Source organism: Podarcis vaucheri (genome assembly GCF_965113315.1).
Source record: "Podarcis vaucheri genome assembly, chromosome: 1".
Classification (NCBI taxonomy): domain Eukaryota; kingdom Metazoa; phylum Chordata; class Lepidosauria; order Squamata; family Lacertidae; genus Podarcis; species Podarcis vaucheri.
In genome coordinates this window covers 83,584,397-83,610,853 of record NC_138759.1, presented here as the reverse complement: position 1 = coordinate 83,610,853, position 26,457 = coordinate 83,584,397, and the positions used below count along the sequence as shown (strand labels likewise).

General features: G+C 42.9%; 3 protein-coding genes across 4 annotated transcripts; all 3 read left to right on the top strand.

The window, feature by feature from the left end:
* Positions 1-330: 330 nt before the first annotated feature.
* LOC309531879 (membrane-spanning 4-domains subfamily A member 12-like) lies at positions 331-8,545 on the top strand. 2 transcript variants are annotated; one of them, XM_082221635.1, is made up of 7 exons: positions 331-402; positions 1,426-1,664; positions 2,509-2,628; positions 4,467-4,523; positions 6,768-6,905; positions 7,773-7,895; positions 8,321-8,545. In XM_082221635.1, the coding sequence occupies exons 2-7, from the start codon at positions 1,458-1,460 to the stop codon at positions 8,432-8,434; spliced, it is 759 nt and encodes a 252-aa protein (XP_082077761.1). In that variant the 5' UTR covers positions 331-402; positions 1,426-1,457; the 3' UTR covers positions 8,435-8,545. The 2 variants fall into 2 exon arrangements, with proteins under 2 accessions (XP_082077761.1, XP_082077762.1); XM_082221636.1 differs by having other exon boundaries at positions 384-402; positions 1,552-1,664.
* An 8,799-nt stretch (positions 8,546-17,344) lies between these two features.
* On the top strand, positions 17,345-18,709 carry LOC309531703 (olfactory receptor 9G4-like). Its single transcript, XM_082221370.1, has one exon. The coding sequence runs from the start codon at positions 17,728-17,730 to the stop codon at positions 18,676-18,678; it is 951 nt and encodes a 316-aa protein (XP_082077496.1). The 5' UTR covers positions 17,345-17,727; the 3' UTR covers positions 18,679-18,709.
* A 6,164-nt stretch (positions 18,710-24,873) lies between these two features.
* LOC309532139 (olfactory receptor 9G4-like) lies at positions 24,874-26,113 on the top strand. Its single transcript, XM_082222139.1, has one exon. It carries the CDS (start codon positions 24,961-24,963, stop codon positions 25,909-25,911), a length of 951 nt encoding a protein of 316 aa, XP_082078265.1. The 5' UTR covers positions 24,874-24,960; the 3' UTR covers positions 25,912-26,113.
* Positions 26,114-26,457: the final 344 nt, after the last annotated feature.

Genomic DNA, 26,457 nt, shown 5'->3' with positions numbered 1-26,457 from the left:
GGGCATTCAGTACTATGAATATTGTGAACTTTCTGATAAGAAACTCAATAGACAGCTGACCCTCACTACAAGTTTTTAAGTGAAAAGAGCATGTAAATTGACAGTTGGAAAAAGGATCTTATTGTGCTAACAATTCTTCTGCAGGGAGGAAGAACACCTGGCAACTTATTTTGAAGATATTACAGCTTTGACTTCACTTACGATAACTTGGTTAAGAATGGATGGCTGCAATGTTTCCAGGGCCTGTGTCAGGAAGCACAGGTGGTTTGTGCTGGTAGATGATGTGACCACATCATGAATAGGTTCTGCCTGAAACTGAATAAATACCACCCCACTTCCATTTTATTCTCAGCATCCCATTCACCCTGGCAGGCTGAGAAGAAGCTCATCAAGAAGTGTTGTGTAAGTACAGTTTGACTGAGTTAAATGAATTTGGGTGTGTGTGCTTGATTTGATCCAGGGCTCAGTTCTGAAAAGCTTGAAGGAATAACAGGGTGCTTGTGATAATATGCAGAGGTCTTTCTCCTCACTACTGAACAGCCAGGACCCCTCTAGGGAACAGAAGTTACTAGTTCAACCAAAGCAGAGCATGTAGAAGGTCTTTTATCTGAGAATTCATCCACTGGGCAAGTGTGATCACTCTCCAGAATCTCAGTTTGGGAAGGTATTGGCCAATCAAAATGGGAATGGCCTGTATAGGCAGATATTGTGATGCACCTTATGATTCTGTCTCAGGTGGCATCCCTGCTAGTTCCTCTGGAACCAGTACAAAGGGCTACCCTCAAGTGAATGCACCCACAACAGTTGTGCTTACTCAAGTAGGTGTTCAAGTTTCTAAGCAGTTATAGCTTCCGTGCTGGGTGATTCTCTCTCAGTGAGTCTTCCTGGCTCAACAGCAGACCTGGTGGGAAAGGAGAACTGGAGGTGGAAGTGTTAAATGCCTAGGCACAAGGTCTATAGGGCCAGGGCATCTTCAACCTCCCCCCCCCCCAAGTCTTTGGGATGGGGCTGGGTAACCCCAATCTTGAGGGGGCGGAAGAGGCCAAGCCCTTCCACCCAGCTCGTCCCGTCCATCCTCCTCTCTCTTACCTTCCAATGTTGGGCACAATTTGACGCCTCTGGCTGTGTGTGTGTGTGTGTGTGTGTGTGTTAATAATACCTTTATTGTCAATGTACAACCTGTGTAGAATGAAATTAAATGAAACAGAGAAGTAAGATGGTAGAGTAGCAGCTGCAGGAACATTAGTATTTCCTCTTCCTCAGACCATTCAGCCCTTCATGCTTCCTCCAAGTTCTTTGTCTTCCTTCTTTCACACTCTGTCCTCTTTCACACCTGGTTGTTCACATCCTCCTCTTGCTTCCATTTCCACCCCTCCATTTTACAGCCTCAGTTCATTTATTTGTTGATAAGGGTTGTTTTTACAGACATCTCAGAGAAGGCAACAGATCCAGCAGCGATGGCTAACAGAACCATAGTGTTCCTTCCCCCAAATTGTAACAACATAAACCAGGCAGGCCAGGGGGCCTCAAATACTGTTCTCCAACTACCAGAGACAGCTCTCTATGGAGGTCAGCAGCTTGGAGGCCCTGATAACCAGCCTCAGCAGAACGGGCAGGTGGGAGCCATGGAGACACTCCGCTATGTAGAGACCAAATCTCTGGGGGTAAGTGAAATTGAGATTTGCTCATGTTCAGGCTTATGTTCAGTGGGTGAGAGGCTGCCAGCTCTGCAAGGAAGGGGTGACATAATTGGGCTTTTGAGCCCCACAGGGGTGCTGCAGAAAGAATGCAGTTGGTCAAGAGAGCCATGGACTCAAAAAGGTTGAAAACTTCTGCTTTATGCCATTGTTTATATCCAAGTTTCTGCTTGTTTGCTATTTTGTTTACATTTGGAGGAAGATTCTATGCAAAACCCCATTCTTTCGTACAGGAGGTAATAGTTGAACATTACTAGTAACAGAGCATAGGAGCCAATGCCCAGGGGCTGATTTCTTTTTGCCCCCACCCCCATTAAAATATTTGAGGGGGCTGCCCCCCCAGTTGATGGGCATTGCCATTCAAATGTTGTGCATGCAACTTTATGTGGGGTGGCGCTTACCCCCCCAAAAAAAGGTTGGCACCCCTGTAACACAGAATTTGTGTGCTGATATTTACATTAAGTGTTACAAGGTCAGGATATCTACTCATACCTTCCAGGGCATGTTTAAAATAAAGACTAGTAACCAGGGTTAAAGGTAGCTCCGTGATGGGGGTCTCTTTATATCAAATTATGCCACATTCATTGATGCCACGAGCTACAGGAATAAACCATAGAAAAGGTTCAAATTATCAGACACCATTACAAGGACTTAGAGGAGGATATTCCTCACGCAATCTAGGGACCTGAGATGCTTTTTACTGTTTTTCTGTGTGGGCAGCTTGAAGTCATTATTCAGGGGTTTGGGTTTTTTACCTCTTATCAGGGCTCAGGAAACTGTTTGATCTTGTTTGTGTAATTTTCTCTCCCAGGTTATCCAGATCATGATTGGATTGGTACACATTGGCTTTGGGGCTGTCTCCCTTGTCCTTTTACCTTACCATATGGTTTTTGCTGCTCTTGGAGGTTATCCATTCTGGGCTGGATTATTTGTAAGTGGTTGGTTATTTGTCTTTGAGGACCAGTCTGTTTCAGTGTCCATGGTCATGAAATTTAGGGCTGCATACATAGCATACATTTAATTCACATTTAAAGCACATCCTCCACACACGCCCAACCATCCTAAATTGTAGTTTAAGGGTGCTAGGAATTGTAGCTCCATGCAGGGTAAACTACAGTTCCCATTTTTCAGGGGGGGGGGTGCTTTAGGTGTATGATGTGTGCACACAGCTTTGATCTTGGAGAGGAAGTCTCCATTATGTTCCTATTCAATTGCTGATTTTTTTTGTATTGAGAACTAATAGCTAGTAAATAAGTCATAATCTCTCTCTCTCTCATGCATGTGTGTGCACACACACATATCCTTATAGCTCTGCGAAATGGAATAGACATAGATGAAGGAAATGTGCTCATGCAGGAAACCTGCTTGCCTCCCCCCCAGTGGTGTCCCCAAAAGCATTTACTCTTGCATGTAGAAGTGAAGTCTGTAGGCTGGAGTCAACTAAGCTATTGCACTAGTGGAAGCCAGTGTCAGGATTCATACTGGCACAATGAGACTTCCTTCGCTCTCCACCTTCCCATGCCCCCACCCTCCCCAAATTTGCTCAAAAAGGTGACAATAACCCCCTGAACAGTGCAGGGGAGCAAGAGAGGAGGGGTTGTTCTGTCTGGCAAGCAGAAATGCTTTGCTAAGACCTCTGAGACCCCTATTCCCTTCACAGATCTACAGTTCCCACTCTTCCATGGGAAGAGGAACTGATTGTTAAACCACTCAGAGAATTGTAGCTCTGTGCACCGCACCCTTAACTCTCGGCTCCCTTGACAAGCTGCAGTTCCCAGCAGGGGCGCCGACTTATAAAAAATATTGGGGGGGCCCATAACGGGGTCCTGCCCCGGGAAGTTTTCTAAATTTTAGATGAAAATTAGTGAGTTTTAAAGTATTTCGGCGGAGCCGGAGTGATTGGGGAGGAGGGGGCTTGTTGCCGGATTCTTCAGCTGGGCCGGAGATCCGCTGCTGGGGGGTCCCTGGGCCAAGTTGTGAGCACGGCCTGCTGAAGGGAGATCCAGCCTATTGCGCGACAGGGACGGCCGGGGCTCTCCGGCTAGGGTGCGCGGCTGGCTGGCTGGCTGGCTGGCGAGGGAGCAGGTGGGGAGGAGGCGGGGACGGTGGCAGCGCTCTGCTGGAGGGGCGCCCGAGATTATTGGGGGGCGGAGCCCCCCCAAACGAATTTTTGAGGGGGCTCGGGCCCCCCCAGGCCCCATGGAGTCGGCGCCTATGGTTCCCAGGAGTCTTTGACAGAGGGGCATGACTATTTAAAGTGACTATAACACAGCTTTAAATATATATAGTGCAGATTGAAACCAAGTTGTACTATCCTGGGAGGGCTTTCCCAAGAAATGTAGAAAGTTTTTTAGTTCCATTTGTTTACCAAAAGCAATGCTTTTGGTTGAGGCAGGTAAGTCATCATGCCCCATCCAGGAAAACTTGGGCAAAGCCTTTGCAGCAATGGTGCTTAGTTCTCTGCATAGGACTGCAAAGGACTGGCACACATGGTTCAACAGGAAGAGGGGAATCTTATGTCAAAGCCGTATTCACATGTTCAAGAACATTTTAATTAAAACCAATGGACAAATCTCCTTGTCAGTTTTCAATGCATTTATGTTGGAGAGATAGTCAGAAAGCCAATAGTTGGCTGTTCTTTGGTAAAAGAAGAAAATATTCTATTATCTGACATCAGTCCCAAAGCACTGAGATGTTGGGACTAAGGAAAATGTTGTCGTTTTTTAGTGAACAACCCAAGTGATCTTTTCTTTTTCTTCTCCTGAATAGTTCATTGTTTCTGGATCCCTGGCTGTGTCAGCTGAGAAATATCTTAATACAAGCCTGGTGAGATACACACCATTCCCTCCTCGTTTGTATTGCTGTATAAACAAACAAATAACTTAGCCTTCTTGTTACATGTCTGGGTATATAGCCCCCTCCAGACTGATTTTTTATTGCAGGTGGTTCTGCAGTATGGTTTTGCCATAATAATAGTGTATTAGCGGTGGGTTTATTCTGCATGAGTTTGTTCTGTGGTGCTTCCCTAATGCTATTACACTATTGCTGTCTGAATGGCTATAGCATAGCAAAAGCAGGACAAAAGTAAACCAGAACACCTGCAGTATAAAAAGTTGTAGGATGTCAGCAGGAAGTTACAAGATATGCACTGATCGGAAACGATACAGTCTGACTTCTCAAAACATTTGCACGTGCAAGCATGTGAAAGCAGGATCACGTGTGACCCAACAGCATCATGAGAACAAATAATAACGAATGTGCAATTGAAAGGTTCTCTGGAGGGGCACTAGAGTAACTGTCTACACTATTCTGATGTGCATTTATCATAAATCAAAGCAGCCTGTAAGACTGGTGCTCGAGATCGGCAACCAACCTAGAACAGAGGGTAGCCGGGGCTCCTTCAAGTAACACCTCTTGATCCCAATCCTGGCTGGAAGGTGCTACCATGAGATTCAAAGTGGGGATCTTGTTCCAGGGCCCAGACCCCTTGCTGCCTGAGCACCAGAGCAGCTCTTAGAAGAGTCTGTGGCTTGATCCACTGGTGGAGGAAGAGGGGTGCAGGAGGAGCGCACCGCTCCCGACAGCGATATCCCGGTGGGGTGCCATCATGGCTGCCCCCCCCCCCCCCGCGCTGGGCATCCCACCCCTGCAGGCGGCGCGTAACGCCCCCAGGACATGCGTCAACCCCCTGCAGGCAGCGCCACGCCCCGGGACATGCACCATGCTCCCAGGATGCACGCCAGCCATACTCCCGCCTGCTCTCCACCCCCACCCCGATGCTGGAGCATAAAGCTCCACCACTGGCTTGATCTTCAGTGCCGTGCTGTCTGGCACTGCAGCTCCCTAGGAAATCACAGAAAAGGTGGCAGCCCATTGAGGGATAGCTTCTCTGTCACTTCTCTCCTGCTTTGGGTTACCCAACTTTTTAAAAGTGCCCTTATGCAGCATCAGCATACTCTTTCCATCCGTCAATGCGAATTGCAGTGCAAACCTAACCACATCTACTTAGAAGTAGATTAAATTGAATTCAACTGGACTTGCTGCCAGATAAGTGGGGTTCTAAATCCTAAATACATCCAGCAGAAGTAAAGTAAATCAGGTGGTAATCGTGGGGGGGCATAAAAGCCTGGTAGAGTTTACAGGGGCTAAGAATGTCAACCGTTGCTTGCTGGCTACACGGTAGAGGGGAGCACGACGTGGCAATTTGTTATGTAGAACACATGCCCTCCTTGCTTGCCTAGCTACACACACAGATCTCAGTCCTTGGAGTACTGCTGTTTGAGGGTTTTCTCAAACACTTTTGCAGACATCCCTTTGCAAGTTCTCATACCTGCGAACTATGCATCTAGTTCAACCTCCTACAATGTAGGAATGTGCAACTGTCCCATATGGGGATTGAACCTGCAACCTTGGTGTTATCAGCACCATGATCTCTAACTAACTCAGCTATCCTGGCACATCAAATCCAGTTTCATAGACTCAGACTGGATCTAGACACATCAAAGAAGCATTTCAGTTAAACGCGTTGCAAATTTTGTATGAGAAATCTGGTTAACAAAAACGGGACTCCACAGCCCCATCTAGTGTTAGAATGCATAAACAACACATATAAAGTGTTTTTTCTTTGGCCGTGTAGCTGAGTCCTCAGTTATAGTACCTTCCATGTCTGCCCAGGGGCTTCTTTCCTTCCCTTGCACCTCCAGTTTCAACTTAGTTCATGTTCTGTTCACCTAGCAATTATGGGAACTACTTTCAGGTGAAGTTTAGAGATTTTTGAACTAATTCAGTGAACTTCATTTGACTGAACTAGCTCATTCCAAACTTCAGTACAAATACAAACGCTAGGAAGCCTGCACAGTTTTGTGTGGTTGACAGATCCTTCACACTGCTTCAGATTGGTCTTTAGATTTCTATTTCCTCTGATTTAAACCTCAGTTCAGCTTGAACTCAGGCCTCTTGCAAAACAGGTATTTCTCTTCACATCGTTTGGGTATGACTCTCTTCATTAGACTATTTGCCTTTGAAGATGGACCTCTGTTTTCGGGTCTCCTGATTCATTGTATCTTTCAGGTGAAATGCAGTGTGGGAATGAACATCACAAGTTCTATAATGGCATTAGTTGGCATCGTGCTCTATTTGACGGAGCTGTGCCTGAATTCTGTTTTTAAAAACTGTGATCATCTTAATCAGGACAAATATTCTTGTGAGGTAAGTGAACAAGTTCCAAAAAATGTTGACATTGTGGGCAAAATCTTTAGAAAGGGAGAGAAACCCAGACCCACCTTGAGCTTTGCTTGTGCTGCAAGCAGTTCCCACATCAAGAGACCAGCCTCTGGGAATTCTAGGAATTGTAGCTCTTTGGGAAGACAAACAACTCTCAGCACCCTTAAAAAAAACTTCCTGGGATTCTTTGGGTAAGGTGTGATGGTTTAAAGTAGGATGGTACTGCTTTAAATGTACAGTGCTAATAGCGTCTTTGTTTTTTGACACAGTAGCTCCCAGATATTCTCTTTAGCTGCTTCTTTTGAAAAGAGAGGCAAATGTCAACAACACAGAAGGGTCAATAGCAAAACTACTATGTGTAGCTTAAGTGGACTTTTTTCTGATTCACCTGCCATACAACCTGATAATATATTGATCAGAATGTACATCGGGTAGTTCTTCTGTGTTCTATCCTCTATTAGCAGCCTTCATGCAGGTGGCAAGGCACAAATGAGGTTTTTAGCCTAATGTGTGCACCACACGTATCGGGGCCTCCTAAATCCTATTCACTGTATGCCTGGAGATTTGCTTTGTAAGGCTGCAAAATGCAAACATACTAAGAAGGTCCCAGCTGCACAGCCCTGTTTCTTACTGTGTTATATTCAAAGAGGCAAATGTATGTCAGTATGACCTCTTGCCCAAACGATTCTAAATAGTCGTCACCACTGCCTCCAACTCTTCTCCACATGAATTTTTCACTGGTGTTGTCAGGTCAGAATTTTTCTTATGAGCTGCCTTGAAACCACTGAGATGATTTTCTAGTACCCAGAGCTGTGTCCGTGTTGCCATGTCACCTGCTCCTCTGCTTTGCAGCTAAGCCACCAAATAGGTACTGGTCTCGGAATCCTCCTCTTCTTGTTCACCTCCCTGGAGTTCTGCATTGCAGTTTCCACAACACATTTTGGGTGCCTGGCCGTCTGCTGTAACAATGAGAGGGTAAGCATTGGAAAGCCTTGCTCAGAAATTAAGCAGATCATATTGAAAATATGGTACAGAGGAGATATTGATTCGTGGGGTTTAGAAATGCCTTCAGGCTCCCATGGGATCCTTTGCAGCTGCCTTGGAATCGCCTGCTGCACCTCTACAGTAGAGGACCATGGTTCTGGACCACAGGTCTGATGGAGCCTAGGAAGTCTTCTGTTCCTTATTCATGCACCCCCCCCCCCCATGTACAGCAATAGCATTTGATATGGCTGCAAAAGGCTTGAATGACCCTGTTCCTTATCAGTGTGGTATCAGCTGCACTGGTAGAGTTCAGCTACAGAGGGCTTTAAGAATTTAGAGCAATTGTTTAGATCATGGTGACATGGGGAAAAAGGACACCATCATAACCATGTACGGTACGTTTGTGTGTGTTTCAGGCCATAACTTTCATGCATTACACCATCTATCAAGGTGGTATGAATTCTGCTGAAGGCAACCCTGCTCCTCCAGCCTCCAGTGCTACACTTTCTTCCAAGGAAGAGGCTTGCTAAAGAACCCAAGAGAAAAGTGATCAACGATATCACTTCCAAGAAGCCAGGAAGTGAAATATTTTTGATGTATTAACTCCCTCCCCCTCACCATAAATATATCTCTCCACCCAGGCTATGTGCTGTCGCTGCAATTTTTAGTAGATTACCCAATTTGATTAATAGTCTAAAATGTTAGGGTATGGAATTACCACAGATGTTGGGAGTGGGGGTTGCACACCTGCTTATTATTATGATTATTGAATTTATATATCGCTTTATACCTGCAGGTCTCGGGGCGGTTTACAAAATAAAATCAAAATATAAAACCACAAAACCCATAATCAAAATTAAAACAACCACCCAATAACCCCCACCCCACCCCCACATTTTAAAAGGGCATAAGATGTCAATCAAATCAACCAAAGGCCTGGTTAAAAAGGAACGTTTTTGCCTGGTGCCTAAAGGTGTGTAAGGAAGGCGGCAGGTGAACTTCTCTGGGGAGAGCATTCCACAGACGGGGAGCCACTGCAGAGAAGGCCCATTCTCCTGTTGCCACCCTCCGAACCTCTCGAGGAGGAGGTACATGGAGGAGGACCTCAGAAGATGATCTCAGGGTCCTGGTAGGTTCATATGGAAAGAGGCGGTCTTTGAGGTATTGCAGTCCTGAGCTGTTTAAGGCGTTATAGGTCGTGTAACCCCATCAATATAACCCCATCAAGAGCAGGCAATCTCCCACCCATCCGGTCTAGGGAACCACCCACTAACAGTCCCTTAGTCTTATCTGGATTGAGTTTCAGTTTGTTGGCTCTCATCCAGTCCATTATCAATGCAAGTCACTGGTCCAGCACTTCCACTGCCTCACCTGCAGATGTAAAGAAGAAACAGAGCTGAGTGTTATCAACATACTGCTGACAACATACTCCCCATCCAGCGGTTTCATGTAGATGTTAAACAACGTTGGAGATAGGATTGAGCGCTGCAGAATCCCACATTGAAGGTTCTATGGGGTTGAAAAGCATTCACCAAGCAACACCCTCTGGGAATGACCATCCAAGTAGGGCTGGAACCACCGCAAAGCAGTGCCACCCACCCCTACTTTGGACAGCCACTCTAGAAGGATATCATGGTCAATGGTATCAAAAGCCGCTGAGAGGTCGAGGAGAATTAACAGGGACATGTTTCCCTTGTCTCTCTCAACAGACACCATCATACAGGGTGACCAAAGCAGTTTCTGTGCCCAAACTGGGCCTAAACCCTGATTGAAATGGATCCAGAAAATCAGTTTCTTCCAAAAGCACCTGGATCTGGTCTGCGACCACTCGCTCCAGAACCTTGCTCAGGAAAGGGAGATTAGCAACTGCTCGAAAGTTAGTTAGGTTTTCCAAATCCAGGGAAGGCTTCTTAAGGATTGGTTTTACCACTGCCTCCTTCAAACAGGCAGGGACCACCCCCTCTCATCAAGAGGGATTGATCACCTCCTTGGCCCTGACAGCTGTTCCCTCCCTCAAATTTATCCTCAAATTGCCTTGCAAACAAGTCACAGCGAACTACCGTTGGTTCTCCCAGCCTGTAAAAGGCCCCATACAACCCGAAAAAGCTCTGCCAGGCGACTTGATGAGGAGGCAAAGGAGGCAGCTCCACTGATGAGCTCTCCTTAGATTTAGTCTCAAGTTAAGACCACTGTGTCTTGACATGGATCTCTCTTCAGGTTCTCTTGAATGGTCTCCACTGTCTCTTTCTTTCCTGAACTCATCAAAGCTAATGGGCAGCAGCATGGAGAGCGCCAAAGGAACTTCAGCCACCTTTAGTCACTAGACACTGCACAACTAGCAGCAATGGAGAATGTAGTTCTTATGGTGCTGCCATATATCTAGGGCCTAACAAAGGGCGTTTTACCTGTGGAGCCCTCCACACCATATAGAAGCATCCAGGGGATTAAGGAGCCTACCTTTCCCATGACTCCTGGCAGCCCTCAATGCTGCAAACTACGCTCTCCCAGGTCCACCAAGTCCAGGTAAACAGAGAAAGGTGTTTGGAGAGAGGGCTTAAGTTGGGGCACAGCAATGGAGGCCTGATTCACACTAGACACAATTTAGGGCCCACATTATGTTGTCTGAAGGACATTAAAAACAAAACCTGATCCATTCTCCTCAAGTTATTTCTGGGAGGGACTGTGGAACTATCTAGACTACTAATTTAAAAGCTTTCAATCACTGTTTAAGATTCCCCTGATTCACTGGCTAGTAGAACTTAAAGATGTTGCATATTCTTAATACATTCAACATCTGTAGGTTTTTGGGAACATGTGTAGGATCGAACCCAGACATTTTTATACAGTTTTAATATGAGCACTTAAAAAACAAACAACTGGGGGTGACTGCTGATACCATGTTAAAGAGATCTCCCTCCTTCTGCTGCATTGTATAGAATACATGCCCTAAACTGTTGCTTGTTTTTTGCGTCAACTAAAAGTGAAGAATGATTTTTTTCTCTTTCAAGAACTATTGTTTTATTCGTATGCAAATATATGCAGATATATGAATGGCTGAACACAATACCATAATAGGGGCTCAGCCATACTATTTCACTTGCAGACACTAGGTGGACCATTGGCTGATCCAGCAGCCTCTTCTTATGTTCTTATGTGCCCATCCAAAAGGTTTATCCATGCAGCTTTTTCAACAAAATGATGGAATGGTTTTCCTGCCTTTTGATGAGTACATTTGCCAAATGAAAGTATTTGGGCTCATGTTCACATCTCTGTGAACGTAAGTGTGCACAGAACAATGTATTAAACTGTTTAACATGTACATATGGGCTCTCCTTATGGGCAGGGTGTTGTTAACCCTTGCCCTCCCAGACTCCTTCTCCAGGATCTTGCAGCTGGGACAGCATCCTTTTAGTTCAGTCACAAGAGAAGGGATTTATACAGTACGTAGCTAGTTTAAGATGCTGCCCTGTTGCAATTCTCTGCTGTAGACTAGTTTGACCAGGTGCCTTAGATCTGAGTCTAATGCACTAGAAAACTTTCCTTGGGTTACTGTAAAGAAAAAACCCTAGAGGTTTTGCCACATTTAAAAAATCTGCCTGGATAGAAATTTTAATCCTGAAAAAGAGGACGTGTCTGGAAAAAAGGAAGACATATGGCAACCCTACGTTCCATTCACTTGCTTTCACCTTTAAGGTTCCTGTTATAAAAATAGTACTTTAGAATTCATAGAAGCAAAGCTATTGGACCGGTTGTGATTAAACAGAGAAACAGTTCTTCCCTCTCTGTATAGTTTATTTATTTCAAAGCAGTTATCAGACACTTAATATTTTAAAAATATCTAAGCTGTGGACAATATAATAGTGTTAAAACAAAAATACCACCTAAAGAGATCAAAACAGTGGCATAAAAGCAAACCCTGTCCTCCAAAAGACTGTTCCACCAGGCCAGAGGAGTCCAGTCTTTTGGGGCCTGTGGACACTTTTGCAAATTGGGGGAACTGTCTCACACGCTTGCCAAGCACACAACACAACCTGTTATATTGGCTGCAATAGAATCCTTTCAAGTCTGCTTTCTAAGAGGGGAGAGGCCCCTGTGGGCACCTGGGAAGGCATCTGTGGGTACATGTACATCTCTGGAAGCCGCGTTGGTGACTTCAGTACTAGACAAAGAGAAGAAAAAAGGAAGAGGAGGAGGAAATATAGGGATGCTATACGGCTGGAATTTCCCAGACATAGCTGGAATTCGGCCATCTGTAAAAGTGCCCGGATTTTCACTTTTTCAAATATGGCAACCTGACATGTAGAACTCACAAACCAAGTTGTTTGTTATGTTTGTGGTGTTTTCTTCCCTATTGGTGTAAATTCTCTAGTGAGCAGGAGAGAAAGAAGATAGTTTTGCGTCCTTATTCCCATATCAAATCATCAAGAAGAAGCAAACATTCTAATTGTTTCTATAGGGAGCTTATTGAGTTATCCTGACTTGGGGAGACTCTTGGGGAAGAATTGTGGTCACTTCAGCTTGGCTGGAGCAAGGGGAACATTTCAATATAAGCCACCTTTTGCAGGCAACAGGAAAACCCACCAAGCTTCATACAGGTAAGTCTGCTTCTTCCTGGTGTAGACCATAGTGATGTCCCCATAGGCGGTTTCCATGCTACTCTTTGCTCAGCTTAAACTTCCCAGCTGGGCAGCAGACCACTTTTCTTGAACCACATTCCCATGTGCATTCAGGAAATGTATACACAAAAGCATATGCCAAAGTGTGCATAAGGATGTGTATACTGGTGAAAGTAACATAAGAATGTGGAGTACTGAGCTTAAAATTAGAAAGATGAAAAACTGAGAGGTTCGTTCCCCCCCCCCATCCCCAGTGCCTGCACACTCTTTTCCTGTTCTCTTATCAGAAGCCCAACTGATCAGCAGCAAAACAGTGTCTCTTCTCAAGGGTACTTTTTCCAAGAACTAAAAATATATGACTTTTATCATAACCATAATCCTTCATGAGTTCTGGCTATAGTTATAATAAAGCATATAAGTTTACAGAAATAACTGAAAACCAAAAAAGGAATCCAGTCTGCCCCATGGAAGACCAAAATATTTTGATTCACATTTTTGTCCCTGCAAAAAAAAAAGCTGCAAGAATTTGCTGGGTTTTTCTTGCTGTTGCTCGGACTAGGTCTCCTTTTGAAACAGCAAATGATCTTAAGTATTTGATTCTTATATACCCAGCTGCAAATCCTTTGATAAAGAAAATACCACAATTAGTGATCAAATATCTTTGCCACATACAAACTGCCCCTGTAGAAAATATCAAGAGCAACGCAGGCTGAGCTTTAGAAAAAGCCATCACATAGAATTTAATTATATTGTCATATTTTCATAGTTAAGAAGCAAGGTTTGTCATTCAAACAACCTTATTTCCAACTTAATCCAATGCAGTTAACTCTTGAAGCAGCTGTAAAATCACTAAGTGTTTTCATGGGTACAGGTGACATGTTTGTACAATTTGTACAAGAGCTGTTTAATATAGAGCTATTAAATGGCTCTATATAGTGTGTGCATTTTGTTTATTTATTTATACTTTTCAAATTTATACATTTCACTAATTTTATACATTTCATTGATTTTACAATCATTTTGACATTTCAAAACTTGACTCCTTTCCCCCTCTTTCTGCATTTTCTTAAATTTGTTTTTTAATATCTTCCGCATATCCGAATTAAGTTAATTTGCTCATTTATTTATCTTCTTCAGATATATACTCTTATAAAGCTGCAGGTTATTACAAAAATCCTGCCAATGTTTTTATCTTGTTTTTATCCTGTGCAGTGTTTTTTACTTACTCATCCTTTGTCTCCCATTCCAATAATATTTTATACACTTTAGACAGCACTTTTACATTACATCCCAACAGGTCTCTCTTCAGTTGTGATATTTGTTCCCCAAGCCCTCATATCCTATCTTTCTTAAATACTTCATTTAGATGGTGATATTATATCTATGTCGTTTATTCTCCTGATAATTTGTGCTCTCCTTCCTCTTGTTTTAATAAATTTCTATAAGTTGTCCATGCTTCTATAATATTCTTTTTCTTTACCGCTGTAGCTTCCAACGGTGAGCATCACTGATGTTTTTATCTCTAATAAATTCTTATATTTATCCCATACACTATACAATTTTTTCCTAATTATATGATTTGTAAATCCTTTATGTACTTTCACCTTTTTATATCATAAGCATGTCAACCAAAATATTGCCACGACCTTCTAAATTTAGAATATGTGAATTCTCGAATGTCATCCATTCCTTCAACCAACAAAGACAAGATGCTTCATAGTATTGTCTCATATTCGGCAGGGTAAAACCTCCTCTTTCTTTTGCATCTATCATATTTTATATTTTATTCTTGGTTTTTTTCCCTTGCCAAATATATTTAGAAATATATTTTTGCCATGTGTTGAAACAATCTGTCTTGCCAATCACTTGGAATCGATTGAAACAGAAATTACATTCTTGGTAATACATTCATCTTTATAGTCAACACTCTATCTAATAATGAAAGATTCATTCTATTCCAAATTTGCAAATTTCTTTTAATATCTTCCCAAGTTTTTAAATAATTATCTTTATACAATTTTATATTATTTACTGTTACCCATACACCTAAATACTTAACCTTTCTTTCAATCTTTAAGCCAGATACATCTTGTAATTTGTTTTTATTCTCATCATTCATATTTTTTACCAAGAGTTTGGTTTTATCTTTATTAATCTTAAGACCTGCTATGTCTCAAAAAATTTTTATCTTTCGTAATACTTTTGGGATTGACTCTATTGGTTCTTCTACAGATATTGCCACATCCTCTGCAAATGCTTTTAATTTATATTGTCTCTGTTCCACTCTGCCTTTAATATCTTGATTACATCTTATTCTTTGTGCCAATACTTCTAAAACTATTATAAACAACAAAGGTGACAACGGGTAAAATAATAATTAATAAAAAACAAAAAAAGAATTAATGAAGTACACAAAATTGATCAAAGGATACAAACAGTATTTTGAGTATTCTATACGCCAAGTTCTCAGAAAGAAATTACATTTGTAATCCTTCTTTTCTTTCTTTCCTTATAGTCACCTTCTTTCTGTTCCAGTAAACTAGTTTGAATCTGCTATATTAGTTGACTTCCCTCTATGTCTTTGCAGTTTTGACACTTCTCTTAAGTGACAGATTTTCTGTATTCACTTATTAGGATCAGTTTTTTCCATTATATCTGTGAAATTAATCTAAGGATAACCAAGTATTATTTTTGGAACCATATTTTGTCAGGTATTTTTTAAAGCAAACCCATTCTTAATCTCTTATTAGTTCTGTCATTTTGGCTAGTTCAAGGTACTCGCACAACTTTAATTGCCACTCGTCTATTGTTGGTATTAACTCACTTTTCCAGTATTTTGCTATTATCATATTAGCCGTTGTTAGCGCGTAAAGAAACACTCTTTTATTTTCATTTGGGATGCTTATCATTAGAATGCCTGATAGGAAAGCTTCAAGTTTCTTTAAAAATGTGTGTTTTAGCATTCTGTTTAGTTCCTCATAGATCACATCCCAAAAAAAATTGGTTTGAGGACATGTCCATCACATGTGGAATAAGGTTCCTTCATATTGTTTACATCTCCAACACTTATTGCTGTTCTTTTTTATTTTGACTAATTTGGATGGGGTCAGGTACCATCTGTAAGACCTTTTCATAAAGTTTTATTTTATCAGATAGCACGCAATGAATTTTAAGTCTTTTCCCCATTTTTCCATCTCAGTTGGATAGCCAAAATCATGTGCCCACTTCACCACCACTTCCTTCACCTCTTCGTCCTTAAGTGTTTGCAATAATTTAATAACCAATTTAACTATCTATTTTCTAGGAGAATCGATCAATTATTTTTCTTTCCTTTTTCTTTGTTGTAGAATTTATTGCTTTTCCAACTCTCTTTTCTTTTTTGGTATGCACTTTGCTGGATAACACCCTCCCCCCCGCATCACTACTTTGCTCGCATTCCATACCACTTTCAAATTTGTCTCTTGATTCAAATTGATTTCAGAATAATATTTTAATATTCCCCCACCCTTTTCTAATATTTCTTGATCGTTTAATAAATTCTCATTTAATCTCCATCTCAGTGGGGAATTTTGTCCAGTTCTTAATTCCATAATAATAGAGTTGTGATCTGAAAGTGTCCTGCGTAGAATTTCTACCTTCTTTACCATAATGTACAAATTTCAAGATGTCCACACAGAGTCAATTCGACTCACCAAATTATTCATGGATGGAAAAAAATGTGAATTGTCTATCCAGTGGGTGTTTTTCTCTTTGTATATCAACTAAACTTAAATTTTCTGTCATCTGAAAAAGAGCCTTGGATAGCTTCCCTTCTTTTGTATCACTTCTTCTTATAGACCTATCCCATTCTGTTTAATAGGCCTCGGTAGTCTCTGTTACTTCCTATAAATATAAAATCTATTTCATGTGTGTACTCCTTCATAAACATTATTGTCTCAGACCTGGTGTGCTGGGAGGGTTAATTACTATCTTCCTTTCTTCAGTCCTTTGCAGTGTTTTCAAGGTCACATTCCATCTTGCGTACAGGCTGTGGCTATAAATAACTCACAGAGTACATGTCCAATCTCTGCCATTAAAATTCCACCCTGGAGTTCTTCCTTGGCACACAGCTAAAGATTTTAAAAAATTGTCAGATACAGCCTCTTGCCAGATCTGTGCAGCAGCCATTCATTCTTGTAAATCAGCCTTGTTCCCTCACACTCCTGGTCCAGTCCAGAGATAATTTTAAATAAAGTCCATTCCACCTCAATCGAGTGAGGAGGGCATAATAAAATCTTGTTAAATTCCTCATTGGGCATAAATCAAAAGCCTCCCCCCCTCTTTTCCTTGGTATCAGACAAAATAACATAGCCATGGCTACATACATTTCTTTCTTTTTGCAGGAGAGGACAAGAAAACAAACCATTTGAGAACTATATGTAAAACACAAAACACCTTGTTCTTCCCCTTCCTTCCCGGCTGTTGTGAGGATTTTCAAGCTTCAGAAAAAACATTCAAATATCTTCGAAAAGCCAAACACAGTCCTCTCGGCAGCTGATTGATTGCAGCCCATTAGTATATGTTGGTCCAGGAGCACCTCTTGATTAACACCAATGTTCCAAATTAATGAGAAACTAATCACAAATCATGCCAGAGATGGAGGCTCCTCTATGGCAGGGACACACTCCCAGGTCTCACCCATTCTGCCTTTCAAGTTGGCAGACACGGGCTTAAGCGGCATAGTAGGATACAGTGAGCTCCCCAGACCCACCAGGGAACATTGTCAGGAATTTTACCTCATAAATCCTGGCTTTTCCCTCCCTGGGTGATCATTAAATTGTGACATAGCCAGAAACCAAAATTACTCCTCAGATTCATTGCCTCAGCAAAATGTCCTCTCAATTCACCTCAATTTCCCCAGCTATTCTCTGTATCCCACCACCAAAGCTTCTGGTCCCAAAGCTTTCTGATAGGCAGAAAGTGCCTACCCTTCTTTTACAGGATAACTTTAGCAGTGCTTGATTTGTGAGGAGTTTCACATTGCCAGATGAAAAAAGAAAAGTCTATCTTCTTTTGCTATTGTAAAACAAGGGGGGAAATAACATATTATATTTTGTATGTCGTTTTAATAAATCCATCCCTCCAAATCACAGGTGTGCTCTATATAATACCATTGAGGGGAATGACAGCATTACTCTTCCTCTTCCCTACATCAACTGGTGAGATCCATGGTGGTGATGGAAACAGAAGGCAACCGCACGAATCTTACCAACTTCATCTTGATGGGTTTCACGACAGATCCATTCCTGAGGATCCTCTTCTTTGTTCTGTTCCTGGTCTCATACACTCTCACATTGACTGGAAACCTGGGTCTCATCACACTGATCTACCTAGATTCCCGCTTGCACACACCCATGTATTTCTTTGTGGGCAGCCTTTCCTTCCTGGATGTCTGGTACTCCTCCGTCTACACTCCCCGGATCTTGTACGACTGTGTGTCTGAGAACAATATCATATCCAACGCAAGCTGTGCAGCTCAGTTCTTCTTTTCAGCTAGCTTCGGACACAGTGAATGTTTCCTGCTAGCTACCATGGCCTATGACCGCTATGTGGCCATTTGCAAGCCACTCCGCTATTCCAGTGCCATGACCAAGAAACTCTGCACCCAGCTGATTGTTGGGTCTTATGCAGCTGGCTTCGCTGTTGGTATTGTACATGCAGGTAATACTTTCCAGCTAGGCTTTTGTGGGAGCAACATTATCAACCACTACTTTTGTGATGTGCAGCCACTCGTGAAGATGGCCTGTAAGGATACCCGGATCTATGAACTCATATTGGCCACAGTCATTGTTTGCACTGTGTTGCCAAGCACTGCCCTCATCCTGGGCTGCTACGCAGGCATTGTGACAGCCATCATACGCATCCGCTCAGCTGCAGGGCGGCGCAAGGCCTTCTCCACTTGCTCTGCCCACCTACTCTCTGTCTCCCTCTACTATGGCTCCATCCTCTTCATGTATTCCCGACCAAGCTCACAGCACACTCCGAATGGGGACAAGGCAAATGCTCTTTTCTACACTGTGCTCAACCCCCTGATCAACCCCTTCATTTACAGCTTGCGCAACAAAGATGTGAAGGCAGCCTTCAAGAAAGTCCTTGGAAGATTCATAACACCTAAATGAATGTCAGTGACGTTGCTCAACTCCCCACATAATACAGATTTTTATCAAGTGTGGTGAATTGGTGGCCCTGCATGTTGATGGCCTCCAACGCTCGTCAGTTTCACCAGCATGGCCAATGCTCAAGGATGAAGGGGGCTGTTGTCCAGCAAAATCTTGGCAAGTCACAGGTTCTCCACCTCTGGATTAGAGACTAGTCTCCTGTAGGTAAGAACGTAGTGGACAAGGGGAAGCACTAGAAAAGATGCCCAGCGGATAAATGGTTAAGCATCCCACCTACAGGCCAGGGGCTGGACTGAAGAGGAGGGCTGAGGATCTCCCCCTCCTTCTCCTCTGCTTGCCCCCCCCTCCAGTAGTTTCATGAGAAGAGAAACAGGAATGAATTACAGCAGAACTCAAAGTTGCCAAATTATGAGGTGTTAAGAGAAGGAGTGTGAGGGGGAGAGCAGCCAACAGAGACGCCCTTGGAGAGCATAGAAGCGCCACCATCCCCACGGACTCGACTTTCAATTAGAATTCAAGAGCAAAGGGCCAAGTACTTTTGCTGGGCAAGGAAGGGGAGGAGCTCAGAGTGGGCAACATCACTAAGGAGTTAAGAACTGGATTCTTTGTCTTGCAACAGAATGACTGAATAAAACCATACATACAAACTTTCTTGTTTCTTCCTTGATCCTTAATGCTGCTGGGGGAGGAAAGAATTTCCCAAACTTGACACTACATTACTATTCACGTGGTATTTGCATTTAAGGTATGCATTTTTCAGGACTGATTGGTGGGTGCTAGAAGAGATAAGAGTCTGGGCCTCCAGCCAGTTTTATAGGTTTTATGTGGTCCATTCTTCTATTTACACTCAGAGCACTCAGAGCACATCAGGCTCATTGGAATCAGATGCAACAACTGGTTGCTGCTTTCGTTTTCCCCAGCATAACCACTTCCGGAGCCCTCTCCTTTTCCTTCCTCTGTTACGTGAAGAGCTAAGCCCTGGAAATTGCTCCCCCCTCTCTGATTCATTGCTTCCTGACAACCCTTCGTCATCGTCCTCCCCTGATGAGGTACCACTGCTAATGATCGGAGGCTTATCTCTGTATTTTCCCAGCATTTCCCCCTTCTCCGCCCCAGGTTCCCTGATAGCGTTTGAAAAATTAACTGTAAAAAAATTAAAAATAAAAAAATTGGTTCAGATAATTTCCCACAAGGCTTCCTAACCCCCATCACACTTCAATTTTATTCTAGCACAGATTTGGAAAGCTCACATATATTTACTTTTATAAAACTGGCAAGTGTGATTTGGTGAGGTGCTGGGAATTTTCTGTTAGGGATGCTGATGCGCTACAGCTACAGTTCCCATGGTCTCCTGGGAAGAGGGAATAATAATACAGCAGATTTGCCCAAAGTTAAGGTGCATGATACAGAAGTCCTTATATTGGATCCTGTGGCATATTTAGTGGATGGTAAATTAAGAACAATATATATTTCATAGGGTTGCCATATTTTGGAGAGCAAAAAAGAGGACATGGTTGCTGACTTCTACTTTTAATTACAGGTCGCTATGACAACTCTCATTTTAAATACCCCTACAATGTTCTTAACTTTCAACAACAACAAAATAATAATAATAATAATAATACATATTGCTCCCTCGTTTGCCGAATGAAAGTATTTCGGCTCATGTTCACATCTTTGTGAACGTAAGTGTGCAAAGAACAATGTATTAAACTGTTTAGCACGTACATATGGGCTCTCCTTATGGGCAGGGTGTTGTTAACCCTTGCCCTCCCAGACTCCTTCTCCAGGATCTTGCAGCTGGGACAGCATCCTTTTAGTTCAGTCACAAGAGAAGGGATTTATACAGTATGTAGCTAGTTTAAGATGCTTGTTGTTGTTTAGTCATTTAGTCGTGTCCGACTCTTCGTGACCCCATGGACCAGAACACGCCAGGCACTTCTGTCTTCCACTGCCTCCCTCAGTTTGGTCAAACTCATGCTGGTAGCTTCGAGAACACTATCCAACCATCTCATCCTCTGTTGTCCCCTTCTCCTTGGAGCTTCAGTATTGGAGTATTGGAGCTTCAGCTTCTGGATCTGTCCTTCCAGTGAGCACTCAGGGCTGATTTCCTTAAGAATGGACATGTTTAATCTTCTTGCAGTCCATGGGACTCTCAAGAGTCTACTCCAGCACCATAATTCAAAAGCATCAATTCTTCCGCGATCAGCCTTCTTGATGGTCCAGCTCTCATTTCTGTACATCACTACTGGGAAAACCATAGCTTTAACTATACGGACCTTTGTTGGCAAGGTGATGTCTCTGCTTTTTAAGATGCTGTCTAGGTTTGCCATCGCCTTTCTCCCAAGGAGCAGGCGTCTTTTAATTTTGTGACTGCTGTCACCATCTGCAGTGATCATGGAGCCCAAGAAAGTAAAATCTCTCACTGCCTCCATTTCTTCCCCTTCTATTTGCCAGGAGGTGATGGGACCAGTGGCCATGATCTTCGTTTTTTTTTTGATGTTGAGCTTCAAACCATATTTTGCGCTCTCCTCTTTCACCCTCATTTAAAGGTTCTTTAATTCCTCCTCACTTTCTGCCATCAAGGTTGTGTCATCTGCATATCTGAGGTTGTTGATATTTCTTCCGGCAATCTTAATTCCGGCTAGGGATTCATCCAGCCCAGCCTTTCGCATGATGAATTCTGCATATAAGTTAAATAAGCAGGGAGACAATATACAGCCTTGTTGTACTCCTTTCCCAGTTTTGAACCAATCAGTTGTACCATATCCAGTTCTAACTGAAGCTTCTTGTCCCACATAGAGATTTCTCAGGAGACGGATGAGGTAATCAGGCACTCCCATTTCTTTAAGAACTTGCCATAGTTTGCTGTGGTCGACACAGTCAAAGGCTTTTGCATAGTTAATGAAGCAGAAGTAGATGTCTTTTTGGAACTCTCTAGATTTCTCCATAATCCAGCGCATGTTTGCAATTTGGTCTCTGGTTCCTCTGCCTCTTCTAAATCCAGCTTGCACTTCTGGGAGTTCTAGGTCCACATACTGCTTGAGCCTTCCTTGTAGAATTTTAAGCATAACCTTGCTAGCATGTGAAATGAGTGCAATTGTGCGGTAGTTGGAGCATTCTTTGGTACTTCCCTTCTTTGGGATTGGGATGTAGACTGATCTTCTCCAATCCTCTGGCCACTACTGAGTTTTCCAAACTTGCTGGCATATTGAGTATAGCACCTTAACAACATAATCTTTTAAAAATGTAAATAGTTCTGCTGGAATATCATCACTTCCACTGGCCTTGTTATTTGCAGTGCTTTCTAAAGCCCATTTGACTTCACTTTCCAGGATGTCTGGCTCAAGGTCAGCAACCACACTACCTGGGGTGTACGAGACATCCATATCTTTCTGGTATAATTCCTCTGTGTATTCTTGCCACCTCTTCTTGATGTCTTCTGCTTCTGTTAGGTCCTTACCACTTTTGTCATTTATTATGGTAATCTTTGTACGAAATGTTCCTTTCATATCTCCAATTTTCTTGAACAGATCTCTGGTTCTCCCCCTTCTGTTGTTTTCCTCTATTTCTTTGCATTGCTCGTTTAAGAAGGCCTTCTTGTCTCTCCTTGCTATTTTATGGAAATCTGCATTCACTTTCCTGTATCTTTCACTATCTCCCTCGCATTTTGCTTGCCTTCTTTCCCCCGCTATTTGTAAGGCCTCTTTGGATAGCCACTTTGCTTTCTTGTATTTCCTTTTCATTGCTGCCTCCTGTAAAATGTTGTGACCCTCCATCCATAGTTCTTAAGGCACTCTGTCCAGCAAATCTAAATCCTTAAACCTGTTCCTCACTTCCACTGTGTGGAACTGAGGAACAGGTTCTCTGTTGCAATTCTCTGCTGCAGACTAGCTTAGCCAGGTGCCTTAGATTTGAGTCTAATGCACTAGAAAACTTTTCTTGGATTACTGTAAACAAAAACCCCCAGACATTTTGCCACATTTAAAAAATCTGCCCGGTCAGAAATGTCCAGTATTTCCCAGACATAGCCAGGATTCGGCCGTCTGTAAAAGTGCCTGGATTTTCACTTTTTGAAATATGGCAACCAGACATGGAGAACTCTCAAACCAAGTTGTTTGTTATATTTGTGGTGTTTTCTTCCCTTTTGGTGTAAATTCTCTAGTGAGCAGGAGAGAGAGAAAATAATTTTGTGTCCTTATTCCCATATCAAATCATCAAGAAGAAGCAAACATTCTAATTGTTTCTATAGGGAGCTTATTGAGTTATCCTGACTTGGGGAGACTCTTGGGGAAGAATTGTGGTCACTTCAGCTTGGCTGGAGCAAGGGGAACATTTCAATATAAGCCACCTTTTGCAGGCAACAGGAAAACCCACCAAGCTTCATACAGGTAAGTCTGCTTCTTCCTTGTGTAGACCTTAGTGATGTCCCCATAGGCGGTTTCCATGCTACTCTTTGCTCAGCTTAAACTTCCCAGCTGGGCAGCAGACCACTTTTCTTGCACCACATTCCCATGTGCATTCAGGAAATGTGTACACAAAAGCATATGCCAAAGTGTGCATAAGAATGCATATACTGGTGAAAGTAACAGAAGAATGCAGTCTGCTAGGGAGGATTATTTCTCGCCGCCCCCCAAAAAATGTACAGGAGGCAAAATTACATACAAATATATAGTAGGTAAAACTTGCCCTAAGATGCTAGTGAATGTTAATGATGGGTTTTTTTTAAATCACAAACCAACATCGAAATGTGGAGGACTGAGCTTAAAATTAGAAAGATGAGAAACTGAGAGGTCTGTGTGTGTGTGTCCCCCCATCCCCAGTGCCTACACACTCATTTCCTGGCCCAACTGACCAGCAGTAAAACAATTTCCCTTCTCAAGAGTAATTTTTTGCAAGAACTGGAAATATATGACTTTCATCAGAACCATAATCCTTCATGAGTTCTGGCTATAGCTTATAATAAAGCACATAAGCTTACAGAAATAACTGAAAACCAAAAAAAAAAAAAAAAAGGAAAGGATTTCAGTCTGCCCCATGGAAGACAACATTATTTTGATTCACATTTTTGTCCCTGCAAAAACAAAGCACGGTTTGTCATTCAAACCACCTAATTTCCAACTTAATCCAATGCAGTTAGCTCTTGAAGCAGCTGTAAAATCACTAAGTGATTTCATGGGTTCAAATGACATGTTTCTTTTTGTACAAAAGAGTACAAGAATATAAAGTAATGACTTTATATAGCCAGGTGAATTACTAATTCTGGTCAGGGATAGCCTTAAATTCTGTCATCTATGCTCTGGTATCCCCTAGGTTAGATTGCTGCAATGCATTATACGTAAGGCTGCCTCTGAAGAAGGATTGAAAACTTCAGCCGGATCAGAATTCAGCAGTCAGGTTCCTCACCTGGGCAAGGGGGGTATGAGCATATCAAACCAATCGTGCAGTGGTTGCTAATTTGTTTCTGGAACTAAATCAAAATGCTTTTCTAAAAAAACCCTCTAAACCCCTAAATGGCTCAGAACTGCAAACGGATTTATTCTGTTTTTCAGCTCTTTTGCAATGCTTCCCCAGCACTACTGCTGTCCAGAGAAGCTTTAGCACAACAAAGGAGGGGAAATAATAAAACAGAACATATGTGGTATAAAAAGAATTTCAGCAGGAAATTATTATGGGGTATGCACTGACAGAAAGTGAAGTCTTCTTTTTGGCAATCACTCATAGCCGAGTAAGATTGTCTTCCATAAACACAGTTTTAACTGTGAGTCCGTGAGTGACTGTGGAAGCCAATTTTGGATCCACACGTCCTTCCACAGTGGGAACGTTGGTTTCTGGGCGGGAGTTGATCATGGTGTAGATTTGCCAAGGGTGCCTTCCTCCTAGCATGTTTCTCCCAATGTCAGCCTGGAAAGACTCAAAATTACTCCTCAGATTCATTGTCTCAGCACAATGTCCTCTCAATTCACCTCAATTTCCCCAGCTATTCTTTGTATCCCATCCACCAAAGCTTCTGGTCCCACAATATTTGAGGCAGAAAGAGCATATCCATCTTTCACTGGTTAACTTTAGTAGTGGTTAATTTGCGAGGAGTTTCACATTGCCAGATGGAAAAAAGAAATATCTTCTTTTGCTATTGTAAAACAAAGGGGGAAATAACATATTACATTTTGTATGTCGTTTTAATAAATCCATCCCTCCAAATCACAGGTGTGCTCTATATAATACCATTGAGGGGAATGACAGCATTACTCTTCCTCTTCCCTACATCAACTGGTGAGATCCATGGTGATGATGGAAACTGAAGGCAACCGCACGCATCTTACCAACTTCATCTTGATGGGTTTCACGACAGATCCACTCCTGAGGATCCTCTTCTTTGTTCTATTCCTGGTCTCGTACACTCTCACATTGACTGGAAACCTGGGTCTCATCACACTGATCTACCTAGATTCCCGCTTGCACACACCCATGTATTTCTTTGTAGGCAGCCTTTCCTTCCTGGATATCTGGTACTCCTCCGTCTACACTCCCCGGATCCTGTACGACTGTGTGTCTGAGAACAACGGCATGAGCCTCGCAGGCTGTGCAGCTCAGTTCTTCTTCTCAGCTGGCTTGGCCCAAAGTGAATGTTTCCTGCTAGCTGCCATGGCCTATGACCGCTATGTGGCCATCTGCAAACCACTTCTCTATACCACTGCTATGCCTAAGAAGCTCTGCACCCAGTTGGTCATTGGCTCTTACGTAGCTGGCTTTGCTAATGCTATTGTACATACAGGAAACACTTTCCGGCTAAGCTTTTGTGGGAGCAACATTATCAACCACTACTTTTGTGATGCGCCACCACTCGTGAAGATGGCCTGTAAGGATACCCGGGTCTATGAACTCATTGTGGCTGCAGTCATTGGTTGCAATGTGCTGGCAACCACTGTCCTCATCCTGGGCTGCTACACAGGCATTGTGACAGCCATCATACGCATCCGCTCAGCTGCAGGACGGCGCAAGGCCTTCTCCACTTGCTCCGCCCACCTACTCTCTGTCTCCCTCTACTATGGCTCCATCCTCTTCATGTATTCCCGACCAAGCTCGCAACACACTCCAAATGCGGACAAGGCAAATGCTCTTTTGTACACTTTGGTCAACCCCCTGGTCAACCCCTTCATTTACAGCCTGCGCAACAAAGATGTGAAGGCAGCCTTCAAGAAAGTCCTTGGAAGATTAATAGCACCTAAATGAATGTCAGTGACATTGCTCAGCTCCCCACATAATACAGATTTTTATCAAGGGTGGTGAATTGGCGGCCCTGCAGATGTTGATGGCCTCCAACGCTCATCAGTCCCACCAGCATGGACAATGCTCAGGGATGAAGGGGGTTGTAGTCCAGCAAAATCTTGGCAAGTCACAGGTTCTCTGCCTCTGGATTAGAGACTAGTCTCCAGTAGGTAAGAACGTAGTGGACAAGGGGAAGGACTAGAAAAGATGGCCAGTGGATAAATGGTTAAGCATCCCACCTACATGTCAGGGGCTGAAGAGGAGGGCTGAGGATACCCCCTCCTTCTCTTCAGCTTGCCCCCACCCCTAGTAGTTTCAAGAGAAGAGGAACAGGAATGAATTACGGCAGAACTCAGAGTTGCCAAATTATGAGGTGTTAAGAGAAGGAGGGTGAGGGGGAGAGCAGCCAACAGAGACATCCTTGGAGAGCATAGAACCGCCGCCATCCCCATGGATTCAACTTTCAATTAGAATTCAAGAGCAAAGGGCCAAGTACTGTTGCTGGGGGGC

Excerpts from the sequence above, each read along its gene's own strand:
- LOC309531879 (XM_082221635.1), top strand. The coding sequence starts at position 1,458 with ATGGCTAACAGAACCATAGTGTTCCTTCCCCCAAATTGTAACAACATA. Across the intron at positions 2,629-4,466 it reads CATTCTGGGCTGGATTATTT|TTCATTGTTTCTGGATCCCT; the intron begins GTAAGTGGTTGG and ends TCTCCTGAATAG. Across the intron at positions 7,896-8,320 it reads TCTGCTGTAACAATGAGAGG|GCCATAACTTTCATGCATTA; the intron begins GTAAGCATTGGA and ends TGTGTGTTTCAG.
- LOC309531703 (XM_082221370.1), top strand. The coding sequence starts at position 17,728 with ATGGTGGTGATGGAAACAGAAGGCAACCGCACGAATCTTACCAACTTC.
- LOC309532139 (XM_082222139.1), top strand. The coding sequence starts at position 24,961 with ATGGTGATGATGGAAACTGAAGGCAACCGCACGCATCTTACCAACTTC.